This window comes from Agaricus bisporus (assembly GCF_000300575.1).
Source record: "Agaricus bisporus var. bisporus H97 unplaced genomic scaffold AGABI2scaffold_9, whole genome shotgun sequence".
Taxonomy (NCBI): domain Eukaryota; kingdom Fungi; phylum Basidiomycota; class Agaricomycetes; order Agaricales; family Agaricaceae; genus Agaricus; species Agaricus bisporus.
Window position 1 is genome coordinate 107,041 of NW_006267372.1, and position 13,134 is coordinate 120,174.

Below are 13,134 nucleotides of genomic sequence, written 5' to 3' on the forward strand. Positions count from 1 at the left end.
ATGAATGGTTTTCACAAAAATGAAATAGTGCTGATTTACGCACCCGTAACGTTCCCAGTGTGCTCTACCCAGGTTCCCACGTGTAACTTATTGACAATTGCTTATTGGAAGGTCATGGGGTCTCAGACTCTCGACATCATCTGGCACGTGATGATATGTAACTCTGATTCACCCTCGGCTTCCTTTAAAGCTTGCACCAAACCCATCCCCGGCCATGACAGAGAATGGAGCATGTTGCATTGCGTGCGGATGTCAATGCAAATCTCGCTCTCCGGTTATCTCTCCGGATGAAGACAGCTTGGAACTCATTTTAAGAGATATCGAAAAACTGGAGAACATAATCCACAGAGTCAAATCACAGCGGCTTCGTCGATTGAACGCAACGTCTTCTTCAGTAGGGAATATCCCGACTGAAATTCTCCTACACATATTCCAATCGGTATGCTCTGCCACCAAAACCGGCCAAGGCACCGATAGTTGTCCCCAAATCATCTTGGGAGCCGTATCCAGCCACTGGCGTGACATTGTCCGAAGTGCTCCTGAGCTCTGGGAAAGGTTTTCTGTAAAAGTCTCTCAAATGAATTTACAAAATACGTTGCCCTTGCTACAGACATACCTAGACAATAACGGAGCATCTTTCGACGCCGTCCAGCTTGATTTGGCACCAGGTATGCAGAATCTGCATGGCGAAAATTCAACACTATCTCTGAGAGAAATAATGTTGCCGGCGGAGAATAGAAGTATCCGCGCCATCACCCTTCATTCCCCTCCAATTGGTTGGCTGCCAGCCATCCAAAGGTGTCACAGTATCAAAAACCTTTTCATGTCTTTGAGAAATTGGAACTTGATGGGATCAGAAACGCCACCAGAGTTCATTGGCCACCTTCATTGGTCTCGCTCATCCCTCACAGTCCTTCAACTGAAGCGGGTCCCCATAAACATTTGCTTCGACGCCCTCCTCGGATGCCCGAATCTTATTAACTTTGGTTGTATAGAAATGTCGCGAGCCACACGCGACTGCGCACGACCTAGTCAATATTACACTCGGAATAAAGTGTTCCCTCATCTACAATCCCTGTCATGACACTCCGCGAACCAGCATCCTTGGAACGACAACCTTCTTGAACATTATCACTTTCCAGCCGTCCGTCACTTAGCATGGGCTCTTCTGCCGGGGAAATACAATTGGTCTTATTTCTACCGGTTCCTTTCCTCGATGGGGCCGAACATCCAGAGCCTCGAGCTCTCTACATCGCCCTTGATTATTAACATTGCACGATGGTTCGATCCACGTTTACTCGATTTTCCCTATATGGAGGAATTAACCTTCTCAAATTTTCCTCTATTTTTGCTACCTACCATACTTCAAGAAACTGTCAATGTTCGGTCGTTGATGTGCTTCAAATGGATTAATCGGAGAAATGATATTGAGTCTATCAGGCCCATCATCGACCAATTCCACCAGTTCCTACAGAGCCAACAAGAAGGTAGCGCCTCCTTTTTTCGATTGGAAATAGCTCGTTTGAATCTGCCGTGGACAGCAGAGGATAGAGCAAAAATCTCTCGACTTATGGATGTCGGTGACTTCAAGGTTAAAGTTGTGAACGATGGCGTGATAATGGATTTGTGATTTTTCGATATTCACTTCGGACTTCGGACTACGCCTCTATGCTCTCAGTTCATGTACGGTTTACCTTGCAAAACAATCTGCTACTGAAAATGGCACAGCGCTTCTACTGACCGATGTTTCGTTTCCTTGCTTCCATACGTCGCAAGTGGACTACAAACTCAGTTTCTTGTTCGATGAACTACATTAACATCCTAGCCGCTCTGCAGCGAGCGTCGTGGAGTCCATTCTGATTGTAATGATTTGACTGGACAAATTAGCTCAGATGGATAAAGGTCCAATCAACAAACACATTTGTAAATCCTAGTCGGCTTACCTACAAGCTCTACTCAAGCTGAAATCTTTGATAACTTTAATTCGCCGAAAGTATCATATGGGCCTGCGGATGCACTGTTTCTCAATGACAGCGCGAGCCAAAACGAAGCCTATAGTCCTATCAAGATTGCTGTTTCGCAATGAATTTAGTGGCGCGACTCTCAGGGGAGAAATATGATAGTCAACAGTGTTCTTTTTCTCCTACAAGGCGGTACAGAATAAATATAAGGGATTCATGGAAGCTGTTTTCATGACTAAAGGGAAGCTAAAATGTCCTTTGTTCGTATGAGATCTTACATGATCTCTGATCGAGGTTACAAGAGCGGCGGTATCGGTCATATAAATTAAAGAGACCATCTTTAAAAATTGGATCGCTCGTGTAGTAGTAAAGCGGAGACTTTGTTGTTTTTCGTTCATTCGTTTTTCTTTGATTGCAAAATATGCGATCTTGGTATCTTATGATACAGTAAAATGAAACGCGACTAGGCTCAATTATTGTGGCAGGGGTACTTCAACTTTTCTCACCATTGACTTAGGGAATCGGTCACTATAGAAATTGAACAGCAACTCCGTAGCAACCTGTAGCTTGAACTTATAAATGTCAGTCAGCGATGCGGCTACTTGAACACATTGCAACACTGCTTAATATCCACCCTGACCGGAAAAGTCGCTACTCAAGTACTCAAGGTTGGGAAATTGACAATTAGCATACATATATGGATTGGGGCGGATATTGGAACCCTATTTGTTGTGTGTATTGATTGAGAACAACGAGTCCCTCCATTAATTCAGCTAAGTGGACCGTGGGACGGGTGTTCCGCACCCGGGGTTAGTGTCACTGCGATGCACAATAAACTGATTGACAATTGTTGACTAGTACCACTGGATCCCAGGGAATAGGTTAAGATCTGGTACCATTGCCTTCCAACTCATATATCCTACAATGTTGCGAACAGTATCTCCTCGTCTCTTCCATCCCATTCTCAGTACGAGTAGCAAAAAACACGGACGGGACGTTTACATTCATGCCGTGTCGCCGTTCTAACTCCTGTCTTGTTCCAAAAATAGATGCTCATTTCGGATTTATTGTATTTCATAGCCTTCTTCAGGGATCTTCTTTTGCGTCGTCGACCGAGGCTCAATCAAACTCACAAAAATGGAACAAGGCCCGTACCAGATAAAACGTGTGGTACCTCAACACGGACCCTCGATACTCTCCTCGAAGAGGAACTCTACTCCATGCACTTCAAAGCGTATACGCCCACAACGAGAGCACAGCGCCGTCATGCCCTTAATAGCATACCGAAAGAGCTGAAAACAGCCCTTGAAGATATTTCCGAGGAAGCCTTCCCTCATAAATCACTCGATTTCCCACCACCACTCCTGCCGACGCCGTCATCGCCCTCCAAGTCTCCATGCGAATCTCCACCCTTAATGACCTCTTCGCTGCCGTCAAGTCCAGACTCACACAATGCAGCTTTACCCTTGACACCTTCTTCGTCTGTCGATGAATTACCGCTACCATCACCCGCTTTGAAGCTGAAACGGCGCGGGGCTGTCAAGCCCCTTGTTTTTAACAAGCTAGACAGGTTTTCATTGCCTGTTGAATCTGACTCGGAAGATTCCGATTCAGAGTGGTATACACGCGAGTTTTCGACCCTTCTTTCTCTCAACTCTCCTTCCCAACCTATGCCCTTACCCGCGGCTCACAGAGATTCAATATTTGTAGCGCCCTTTGACTCGCCATTCTCATCTTTGCCTGGCTCACCTCTTGGGCTTCCACACGGGAAGTTTAGTGATGCCAATGCTTCAACTCCACCCGTTCCACCCAAATTTCGCTCAGCCAAATGTACCAAGACGCTCTCTATCACTGCCCCTCGACGACCACCTCCACGCATGAGCATACCCGATGATGCATGCTCCGCGTTTTCTCTATCCTATTATACCGATGATATTCTTGATGCTCAACCAAGTCCATTGGGCACGTGTTCTCCAGTGTCTGCTCGTATGGCGGTTCGCGAGGACTTTGACGATGCCGTTGAGTTTCCAGGAGAATTTGATATACAGGTGGATCATCCTATGATGCTTCCCTTTTCGCTTCCTGGTTCGCCTATCGATCCTGAAGTTGATATCATGAAGGGGCTGGAGGATTTGTGTATGCAAGAGGCGAGTGTTTTGCCCTTATCTCCATCTATGAACTTGGGCGTTGGTTTCATCTTGGAGGAAGCCGATTATGGCAGGGGCGCTGGTTTGAATTCCGAAATTGTTACTCCTCGGATCATTTTCACTTCTCCACCTCCTTCACCGACTTCACATGAATTCTGTTCTTCCCTGCCACCATCGTCTCCTGCTGCCATGCCCTCAGTATCTCCTCCGCCTCGTCCCCGGCGCTGCTCGACCATCTCAGACCTTTCTTCTATTTCCTTCCCCCCTTCTCCATGCATCCCTCTCCATGATCTTCCCGCGGAGGAAAGCACTCACGACGCCGACTTCGATGAAAGAAAATTCGGTCTTAAATCCAAATGGTCTTCCTCCTCGATATCGTCTCTTTACGAAGAACATTCATTTCCCTCGTCAAAATTTCCTTCTGCATCCAAATTGAAGATGTATTTCCAGGGGCAACACAAACGCAATACAAACACCTCTCCGTTGCCAGGCATAGTCTCTCCTAAATCCCCGAGGCCGTCATCATCCCTGATGAAAGGCAAAAGAAAATGGATGAAAGGAACGAAGAGAGGGAAGGGAGAGGATAATGTCCTCGAAAATGAAGTTTTAGTCATTGGGTATAACAACCTTCCCTCACCTATAACGTCGTTCTATTCTCCCTTCAGCCCGTCTGCAAGCCCACGTAGCTCCTATGAAGGGACATCTATTTCACCCGTTTCATCACCGCGTCATTCTCACGATATGCGCGATATGTCACTAGTTCCTTCCCTGTCGCATTCCAGCCGCCATCGCGGACACATTAAAAGTTCATCTCAAGATAGTACTACAAGTGACAGTGGAAGTTATTCCTCGTGTGCTAGTGCGACTAGTAGTTCGAGTAGCTCGAATGGAACGGGTTTGAGGCGCAAGCCCCTCCTTTCAGAGATGTTTTTGAGGAATGACGCCTAAACGCCATTCCTATCCTTTCTTCCACGCATGAACCTCGTTTCTTTACTTTTCTCAGGGGCCTTGTTATTGAGTTTCGTGTTATCTAACTTATGGCATTCACGACTATTTGCGATTATCTCTTGCATACTTACGATCTTAATCCGTTGAAGATCTGCATACGTTGTTTATCTGTTTGTACACATTCCAGAGACTCTTTCATTACAAACGTATATAATTGTCCCATACATAAGTTATAACAGTATACTTAGTCATCACTAGTTTGAGAATACATTAGATCAGTCGACGTATCAGCGTGAGAACATTCTCGTTTACAGGGACCGAAATGTGACGCGCCTTGTTCTCTCACCTCCATCAGCATCTGGTTCTTATCCCGGGTGTCTACCATGAACGACTATAAGTTCAATTTTCGTAGTGATGAGATTGATTCCGATGACGTTTGTGGCCGCTCATCACTTCACGCGTCAAAACGGAATTTTTTCTTATGCAAACTATTAGCCGGAAATGCAATATATCTTGAAGCTATCTGAACTGGATTCACATCGATCACCTCGATCAGCTACCGATACTAGGAGTATACCTTCAACTTCGATTGTTGTCTCGAACGGTCATCCGCCAAACAGTCCTTCAAAATTCAAACCCAATGGTGCGGCCGTCAATCTCTCTCAAGCCAATGGGGCTGGTCCCTCGGACGACACTACAGTGGCTCTTCGCGCCAAGGCGCAGGATATACAACTCCGTATAGCGAATAAGGACGCGAAAATACAATCTTTAGAAAAGTGCATCCAGGAAATGGTTACGGAATTAGATTTTGAAAAGGATCAGAGAGCGGATCTGCTGAAAAAGTTAGAGGATCTTAAAAATGCGTCTCGTACTGGTGCTCTGAACGCGTCTGGTTCGGGTTCGAGGAAAGGCAAAGGGAAGATGACTGGGGGTATCAATTACGAGGATGGAAATTTCGTATGGCTGAGTTCGCTTCGAAAGAAAATGAGGAACGTGTTTGGAATTGAAAATTTTCGCCTCTGCCAGTTGGGGTACGTCTCGTTCGCATATTGACTTTCGAATTCGTTTTGCTCATTGCATGGTTGGTTGATAGGGTGTGTAATGCCAACATGGACGGTCGTGATCTAGTGGTCGTGATGCCTACAGGCGGCGGGAAATCTCTCACGTATCAGCTGCCAGCACTTTTAACCCCAGGATGCACACTAGTAATCTCTCCGCTACTTTCACTGATCACAGATCAAATACTACATCTGCGAGAGCACAGAAGTAAGTCTCCTCGATCCCTATATGTTGAGTTTTATGTCTCAATCTCGGCCTTTTACGTTGTCGCCTGATTGTTCCAGTTAATGCGGTTGCCCTGACGGGGTCGATGTCTAACGCTGAACGGAAGGCTATTGAAGGTCAGCTTAAAGCCCTTGCATCAGGATCAGTCCAGGATGAAATCAAGTTATGCTATGTGACGGTAAGCGACTACTTTCCATTGCGCTCAAACTAAGGACAAATCAAGTTGATTTCCGTGTGTATGTAGCCAGAGAAATTGGAGAAGAGTCATTATTTTCAGAAAATCTTACAAGACTTGGCAAAGGCAGGAAAATTGTCACGGATAGTCGTTGATGAAGCGCACTGCGTGTCCGCCATGGGGCACGATTTTCGGTAAGACACCTAATACATATTTCGGTGTAAATAGTCTGAGCCTGTCATAGGCCGGATTATACGAAACTTTATAAATTGAGGCTGCTCCTACCTTCAGTTCCCATCATGGCGCTTTCCGCAACGTGCCCTCCGCTTGTTCGTGAAGATCTCATAAAACAGTTGAAACTCCCACCTATCGTCGACGGGCGGAGTGCGCCAGTTCTCTTTCCGTTCTTAGTGACGCCTGACGCCTTCCAGATGCCGAAAGTGAAGGAACAGTTTTCTTTTCCGCTCCTCTCTATCGGAAAAACCTACACTACCGCATCGTCCCCAAACCATCGAGAGGGGCTGCCATGACCAAAGCCATGGTTGATTATATCCTTGAACACCATCCTAATGATACCGGAATTGTTTACTGTTTAACCAAAAAAGTAAGATGATGTTGTGCTCGTGCCGGCGCTCCATGATGACTTTTTGGCGGATTTTGGTAGGATTCGGAAAATGTGGCGAAAGAGTTGCAGGAATTTAGTGACAACAAGATCAAAACAGGTATATATCATTCGGAGCGAGCTGACAGCGAAAAGGCGAAACTCCACAAAGATTGGAGAGATGGTAATATCAAAGTCGTGTGTGCCACAATAGGTGAGTAGATTATGTTGCTTACTCCGCTTTGAGTTACTGAATCCTCGATGGCGTAAAGCTTTTGGTTTGGGTATCGACAAAGGAGACGTGCGATTTGTCCTCCACCATTCCGTGCGTGCTTTAAGCTCGACTGATAATACTACTAACGAAAATATCCTCGAGCAGCTATCAGTTCGTCCGCTATAGATACGCATTCTGACCTGATTTATTGATTTCGTGATTCGGCAGAAATCCCTAGAGGGCTTCTACCAAGAATCCGGTCGAGCCGGTCGCGATGGCAAGGATGCAGATTGCATTCTTTACTATCGACCTCAAGATGCGACGAAAGTTCTAGCGATGACAACTTCTGATAAGCTGGGGCAGCAAAAGGGTAGGCCTTCTCCGTGTTACCCCTTCACATGCTGGATTGCTTCATGAATCATATAGTGCACGCAGTCCTTGAATTTGCTGAAGATCTCGTAGAGTGTAGGAAGATTCAGTTTGCCAAGTCAATGTCTAATACCACTTCTGGAGTGTATCTCAACTCAAATAACCTTCGATGCATACAGATATTTTTCTCATTCCTCTTCTCTCTCGATTTCGTCGTGGACAACCGAAGATCAAGATGCACTCGAGCGATGTGGCCATTGCGATAATTGTACACGCCCGCCTAGCTCCATGGAAAACAAAGATGCCTCGTTTCAATCGTGGCAGCTGCTGAAGATTGTCGAGCATCTTCATAATAACAATTGTAACGTGACTTTAATCTTATTGGTAGGGTTAGCCAAAAATGCCAGCCAGGGCGCTTTTGAGGTTACTGAAGGTAGAGCAAGACGGAAAGAGAGAATGGATTTGGAAAAGGTTGCTGGAGGGGTGGTCGACTTATCAAAGGCTGTAAGTCAACTGCTCCCCATCATGCATAACAATTTGGATTGACAACTCTTAGAATATCGAGCATCTCATCGTCTTATTGCTCCTCAAGGGTTACCTGAAAGAAAAATTCGTGGCAGGGCCTTATAGCACAAACGTTTACTTCATTCTCGGAGACGCGGCACCGGAATTCATTTATCGGAGACGAGAAGAAATTCTCGAAAGTCGGGGACGAAAATTCGAGATGTTCCTGGTCAAGCCAACTTTAAAGTCGCGCAGCAGTACGAGGAAAAAGGGCGACGACCATGATGACAATGAAGATGAAGATCCCCCGCGGGTGGCAAAGAGACGGAAGATAACCAAGAAAACGCCCAAAAAGCGGGGGAAGAAGAATCTTGAAGTTGAAGAGATCATTACGAGCGATGGAGATTCGAGTGAAGATGAGGTTAGCTGGATGAGAAGATATATTGAAGAACCTGAACTAAGACCGCAGCCGTCGTCTGATGACATCCTAGAGCTGTCTGATTGACTTGAATGATTCATTCACTCAGTTGTACTCCACCTCCTGCATGTGTGTATATAAGATTTCATACATTACCGCATGTAGCCCTCTCTAAGCTATAACGGCAAGCTACAATGCATCTTGTGTGAGTTAAAAGGAGCTTATTGCGTACGGAAGGAGCATTCTCCATATCTCCAATGGCAACTGTCTTTTCGCGACTCACAAATCGACATGAATTATCCCAAAAGCTAGCGTGATATTTGCAAAGATGTCTCCGTGTCCCGCAGGCTGCCGTTCTTATACATTACCCGAAAGAACATCTAGACCATCCGGATTAATGTTTTTAGACCGTCACAGTCGATACATATTGAATCATTTACATTGATTTTAGGGCGCCTCTCTCCACCATTCCTCCATATCAGTTTTCGACATATCACCAAACACGTCGGGGTCGTGGGGTACATTATTGGGAAGAACCGACTTGAAACCCGTGATTTCGCTGGGATCAACCTCTACGCAAAGTACGTCATAACCCAAAATACTCAAGGAACGTAAGTGAGCGTACGGTGTTCTTGTACCAACATTTTCAAAGTCCATCTATCCCATTTATCGGCTATTAACGGCGCCAAATCGTTTTCATGAATGGTTTCACGATAAGGCAGTACTTGGTTTTTGGTGAAGATGATGAAACGAGGGTGTTGAGTTGTGCCAACGTTAAGGAGTCCAGCAAGGTTAGTGGCTTTTAGTCTTTTACAGACTTGTTCAGATGCGACAGTGGCTGCGTCTGGTGGAAATGTGTGAGGTGGATCTGTTAGTCGTGAACCCCATCGTGCAATTCCAGCATTGGATATGATATATCCGCCGAATTGGAGTAATTCAGGAGGAGAATTTGGTGCTTGAGCAGTCAGAGATGCGCGCATATGTTAGGCGACCGAGTTCGTAGGTGTACGAATGAGCTCTCCAGAGTACGAAAAAGGAGAATTATCAAAGGTTAATAAGGGGGCCTTATAAAACGTCAGGTACAACTCGGAGAAATTATTATGGACCTAGAGACTCACGGAACTTTTCGGACTTTATACTACGTTTACTTTTGTCGCCGTGGTCGGACTTTTATGACTGTTTCTTCCTGATGAACATCGTTAACAACTCAGGGGAATCCTTCCGATTCCCTAATAATAAGGGATAATAAGTATGGCGGTTGTTCCAAATCATGGGTCCCAGCATTCAATTTGTGCCTGCAAGGTTGAAACGTGGGTGAAACGTGCGCGTGAGCGCGCGACTATAGTTTCCCTGCCTTTGAAATAGAATTTCCAAGGCCCCAATCTCCGCCGATCCACCAACGGACTCGGTATTTATTGACTTGTATTCTTGAACAACTTGGCATTCATGCAAAATTAGGATTGTATTGGGCGAAGTACCATAAATACGCTAAATATGAAGACACTGAAAAAGCGAAAGATGCGAAGATGCGACAAGCAAAAAGTAAATAAATAGGAAGAACGAGATATAAACCCGGTCCTGCGGAAGATGCAGAGCCAACAAGTCGAACAGTACCCATCCATAAATATTGATCAAGCAAAGGCGACGCTAAGTTCGCGAAAGTGGCCTCAAGCCACCCGACAATAAAATTATCACGTACCCGAGAGAATATGAATGGATCAAAAACCGAAGATGCAAAAATCATACAGCCAGAACTCGAAATTTCGAACTTTCAGAAGGTATTGCCGCAGTAACCCCGAGTCGAGACTACATCAGACCAAGGGTTTTCGATGGCTTAAGTGCCGAGCGTAAAGGAGCTTTCGGTACCAACCGGTGAGCCATATCAATCCTAACCCCTTCCTCGTTCATCCATCCTTCTCCATACTCGGGATAATCATCCAAGTCTATAGGATATTCGCTTCCGAGTTGAGGAGATCTGAACGCTCCATCATTAGTCCATAACTGGTCCCTAAGATATGCCAATAAAAGAAAAATTTATGTCAGTCGATCGAGTTTTATGATACGGAATCGAAAAAAAATGTTAAGGAGATAAAAATTACCCTCTGCGATTATACCATCCTTTACGTCTATTCGGAGTTATAGGAGATGGGCATATAAGGTTGTCATTCCATCTGACACATCGATCGATTTGTCCTCCTCGCCTTACACCAGTAAAAGTAAAACTTGGCCTGTCATTCTGGTCACCATCGGAAAGACGACGCTTAGGTTGGTCATTAGAGGTCTGTGTGTGTGATACACGTTGACCATATTCATCTATACCCGCGTGACCGTTAACTCCAGGTCTGGAATGATAAGGTAAAGTAGAACGTCTATGTGTCGGATGACGCTGGTGTGAAGTAGTTGTGGCGTTCGCATTCAAAACATATGATCCAGCAGGAGCAGGTTGTCTAGATGCAGGGTTTGATTGTTGTACGTGAGGAGGACTCGCAGTCCTATCCGAGCTCGTCTCAGATCGAGGTGACGGATTCCGTACCGTCAAAACAGGTTTTCCTGATTCATCACCCGCATTCCTATGTTTAGACGAAGTACGTTTTTCGCGTGGTGGAATTGAATGTACGGACCCAGAGTCTCTAGGTGAACCAGAGCCAATAGCCACAGAGTAACTCGGTGGAGAAGCTCCATGATCACGAGTCGGGATGATATCCTTTGTAGTTTGAATACCGGCGACCTGGGGAATTGATGTAGCATAGGCATTTGAAGACCGACGTTCACGTCGAACTTCAGGCTCTCTCTGACTCTGCGATCGCTGGGGTGGTGGCGGAGCGGGCTCAAGGATAGGCGAGCCAGGCCTTGAATTTGACCGCGTTACAGGAGGTTGAACGTGACGCGAGGGAGGACTAGGCGTTTTACTTGGCAGTGGTGGAGCAGTCGAAGTATTACGCGACCATGATACAGAATTCGTCCTCTTCCTTGTCGAAGGAACTTGGGTATTTTCAACCTGAGCAGTATTCTGATATGAGGATGATGGAGGTGGTTTTGCGCTGGAAGTGTAATGTGAGCGATGCGAAGTTTCTGGAGGAGCTGTCGACTGTGGACGATAGGGGTCTGTGGTATGAGAAGGCCGACGTGAGCTTGAGGATGGAGGAGCCGTACTTTGCGAACGATATGGAACATCGGCTTGACTTCGATGGTTATCCGGGGGTGGCCGGCAGGGATTTTGAGCTGCAGGCACTGGCGCGCTTCGCTCAGGTGAAGAACCGCCCTGCTGATGGCGAGAACGCGAGGGTTCGGATCCGTATGCTGCGGGCTGCGGGTGTTCTAGAGGGACAGTACTCGGAGAGTGATTTATATTTCCGGAAGCGACAGGGGGACTCGTTCGACGCTCAGGCCTAGAAGAACCGTATGGCTCTGTAGAACGCGAAGGGACAGTGGTCCCAGAAGAAGGGGGAGCGCTCTTTGTTCCGGTTTCGGAAGACTGTAATCCAGCAGTGCTTCCAGCCCGGCGCCTTGGACTCGTATTAACCTTCTGTTCTTCATGCCTTGGCGGGGATGAACGAGCGGATGGGAGATGATCTCTAGCGTCTGACGTCCTCCTCTCTCTAGGGGGTGGAATAGTATAGCTTGTTCTCGAGTCACGACGTTGGCGAGGGCCAGGAGTAGGTATAGGAATTGGAATCGGGGGAACTGGTACTAGACGTTGATCCTCAACGCTACTGGCGAGCAACATCGAGGCACGTGTAGGGGACGAAGCATATGTAGCGTTGGTGTTTGAGTACTCCCTGCGTAGTTCTGGTGCAGGAGGTGGAACAGTTACCCTCGAGTATGATGGTCCACTACGTTTGTCCCCCTCTTGATCGTTCACCCAACGATCGTCGAATGGTGCCAACAGCTGGCCACGCTCTCCAATCATCACCGTCGAGTTACGATGATGTACATAGCCTGCACCCCTTCCCTCTTCCAATGATTCTACGACCGTTGAACTAGCAGGACTCCTCAGAGGCAAACCGGTTGGCTCTTTAGACAATGATGACCCATCCCGAGCGACTTCAGGGATAACATCATCATCGGGAATTTTGACATGAAGCTGTGAGGTTCCGTTAGGAGAAATCCTTGAGATTTGGGGCGGGCTGTTCCTTTCAGTACGAGAAGGAGGAACAGGAGCCGGAATGACTGGGACGGAATTGGAACCATGACTATGGGCATTCGTACCCGCGTTGTATAAAGCGCCGGTAGAAATGGAATTGTATTCCGCATTCATGCGTGCCTCGAGGGAAACATCTTCTGTGTCTGCTTCTGAAGGTGGAATGGTGGGGATCGCATGATGCCACACAGGAGGAACAGGAGCAGACGGGAGTTGGGAGGGAGGTGGAGGCGGTATGACCGATGCAGTGGTGTAATTCCCTGAGTTAGAGTTTAACACTCTAAGGTCGGTAGCGGAGGAAGATGATGAGATCGGTACATGAGTGGTTGTAGAAGGCGTGGTGCTGTGGTGACGGAAATGGGTCCCGTCACC

At 46.7% G+C, this 13,134-nt stretch overlaps 6 protein-coding genes across 6 annotated transcripts; 2 read left to right on the top strand and 4 right to left on the bottom strand.

Annotated features, from left to right (window-relative positions):
• Nucleotides 1–3,085: 3,085 nt before the first annotated feature.
• AGABI2DRAFT_179937 (hypothetical protein) lies at nucleotides 3,086–4,120 on the bottom strand. The gene is made up of 2 exons (XM_006463585.1): nucleotides 3,711–4,120; nucleotides 3,086–3,629 (listed from the first exon to the last, which is right to left on the bottom strand). Exons 1-2 carry the CDS (start codon nucleotides 3,844–3,846, stop codon nucleotides 3,295–3,297), a joined length of 471 nt encoding a protein of 156 aa, XP_006463648.1. The 5' UTR covers nucleotides 3,847–4,120; the 3' UTR covers nucleotides 3,086–3,294.
• A 16-nt stretch (nucleotides 4,121–4,136) lies between these two features.
• Nucleotides 4,137–4,569, bottom strand: AGABI2DRAFT_194409 (hypothetical protein). The gene has a single exon (XM_006463586.1). The coding sequence runs from the start codon at nucleotides 4,384–4,386 to the stop codon at nucleotides 4,174–4,176; it is 213 nt and encodes a 70-aa protein (XP_006463649.1). The 5' UTR covers nucleotides 4,387–4,569; the 3' UTR covers nucleotides 4,137–4,173.
• A 1,408-nt stretch (nucleotides 4,570–5,977) lies between these two features.
• On the top strand, nucleotides 5,978–8,714 carry AGABI2DRAFT_208513 (hypothetical protein; the record flags this gene model as incomplete). The annotated part of the gene is made up of 12 exons (XM_006463587.1): nucleotides 5,978–6,087; nucleotides 6,150–6,322; nucleotides 6,400–6,518; nucleotides 6,585–6,709; nucleotides 6,760–6,899; nucleotides 6,947–7,119; nucleotides 7,180–7,330; nucleotides 7,389–7,441; nucleotides 7,559–7,700; nucleotides 7,757–7,817; nucleotides 7,879–8,203; nucleotides 8,256–8,714. The coding sequence occupies 12 exons, from the start codon at nucleotides 5,978–5,980 to the stop codon at nucleotides 8,706–8,708; spliced, it is 2,025 nt and encodes a 674-aa protein (XP_006463650.1). The 3' UTR covers nucleotides 8,709–8,714.
• A 354-nt stretch (nucleotides 8,715–9,068) lies between these two features.
• Nucleotides 9,069–9,601, bottom strand: AGABI2DRAFT_120463 (hypothetical protein; the record flags this gene model as incomplete). The annotated part of the gene is made up of 2 exons (XM_006463588.1): nucleotides 9,069–9,193; nucleotides 9,247–9,601. The coding sequence occupies 2 exons, from the start codon at nucleotides 9,599–9,601 to the stop codon at nucleotides 9,069–9,071; spliced, it is 480 nt and encodes a 159-aa protein (XP_006463651.1).
• Nucleotides 9,602–11,125: 1,524 nt separating this feature from the next.
• AGABI2DRAFT_194411 (hypothetical protein) lies at nucleotides 11,126–12,124 on the top strand. Its single transcript, XM_006463589.1, has 2 exons — nucleotides 11,126–11,459; nucleotides 11,523–12,124. Exon 2 carries the CDS (start codon nucleotides 11,568–11,570, stop codon nucleotides 12,012–12,014), a length of 447 nt encoding a protein of 148 aa, XP_006463652.1. The 5' UTR covers nucleotides 11,126–11,459; nucleotides 11,523–11,567; the 3' UTR covers nucleotides 12,015–12,124.
• AGABI2DRAFT_194412 (hypothetical protein) lies at nucleotides 12,093–13,076 on the bottom strand (the record flags this gene model as incomplete). Its single annotated transcript, XM_006463590.1, has 1 exon — nucleotides 12,093–13,076. A coding segment is annotated over exon 1 (786 nt), but the record flags the coding sequence as incomplete, so codon positions are not given.
• Between the last annotated feature and the right edge of the window lie 58 nt (nucleotides 13,077–13,134).

Excerpts from the sequence above, each read along its gene's own strand:
- AGABI2DRAFT_179937 (XM_006463585.1), bottom strand. The coding sequence starts at position 3,846 with ATGCTCATGCGTGGAGGTGGTCGTCGAGGGGCAGTGATAGAGAGCGTC. Across the intron at positions 3,630-3,710 it reads CCCGTGTGGAAGCCCAAGAG|GTTGGGAAGGAGAGTTGAGA; the intron begins GTGAGCCAGGCA and ends GTAAGGGCATAG.
- AGABI2DRAFT_194409 (XM_006463586.1), bottom strand. The coding sequence starts at position 4,386 with ATGCATGGAGAAGGGGGGAAGGAAATAGAAGAAAGGTCTGAGATGGTC.
- AGABI2DRAFT_194411 (XM_006463589.1), top strand. The coding sequence starts at position 11,568 with ATGATACAGAATTCGTCCTCTTCCTTGTCGAAGGAACTTGGGTATTTT.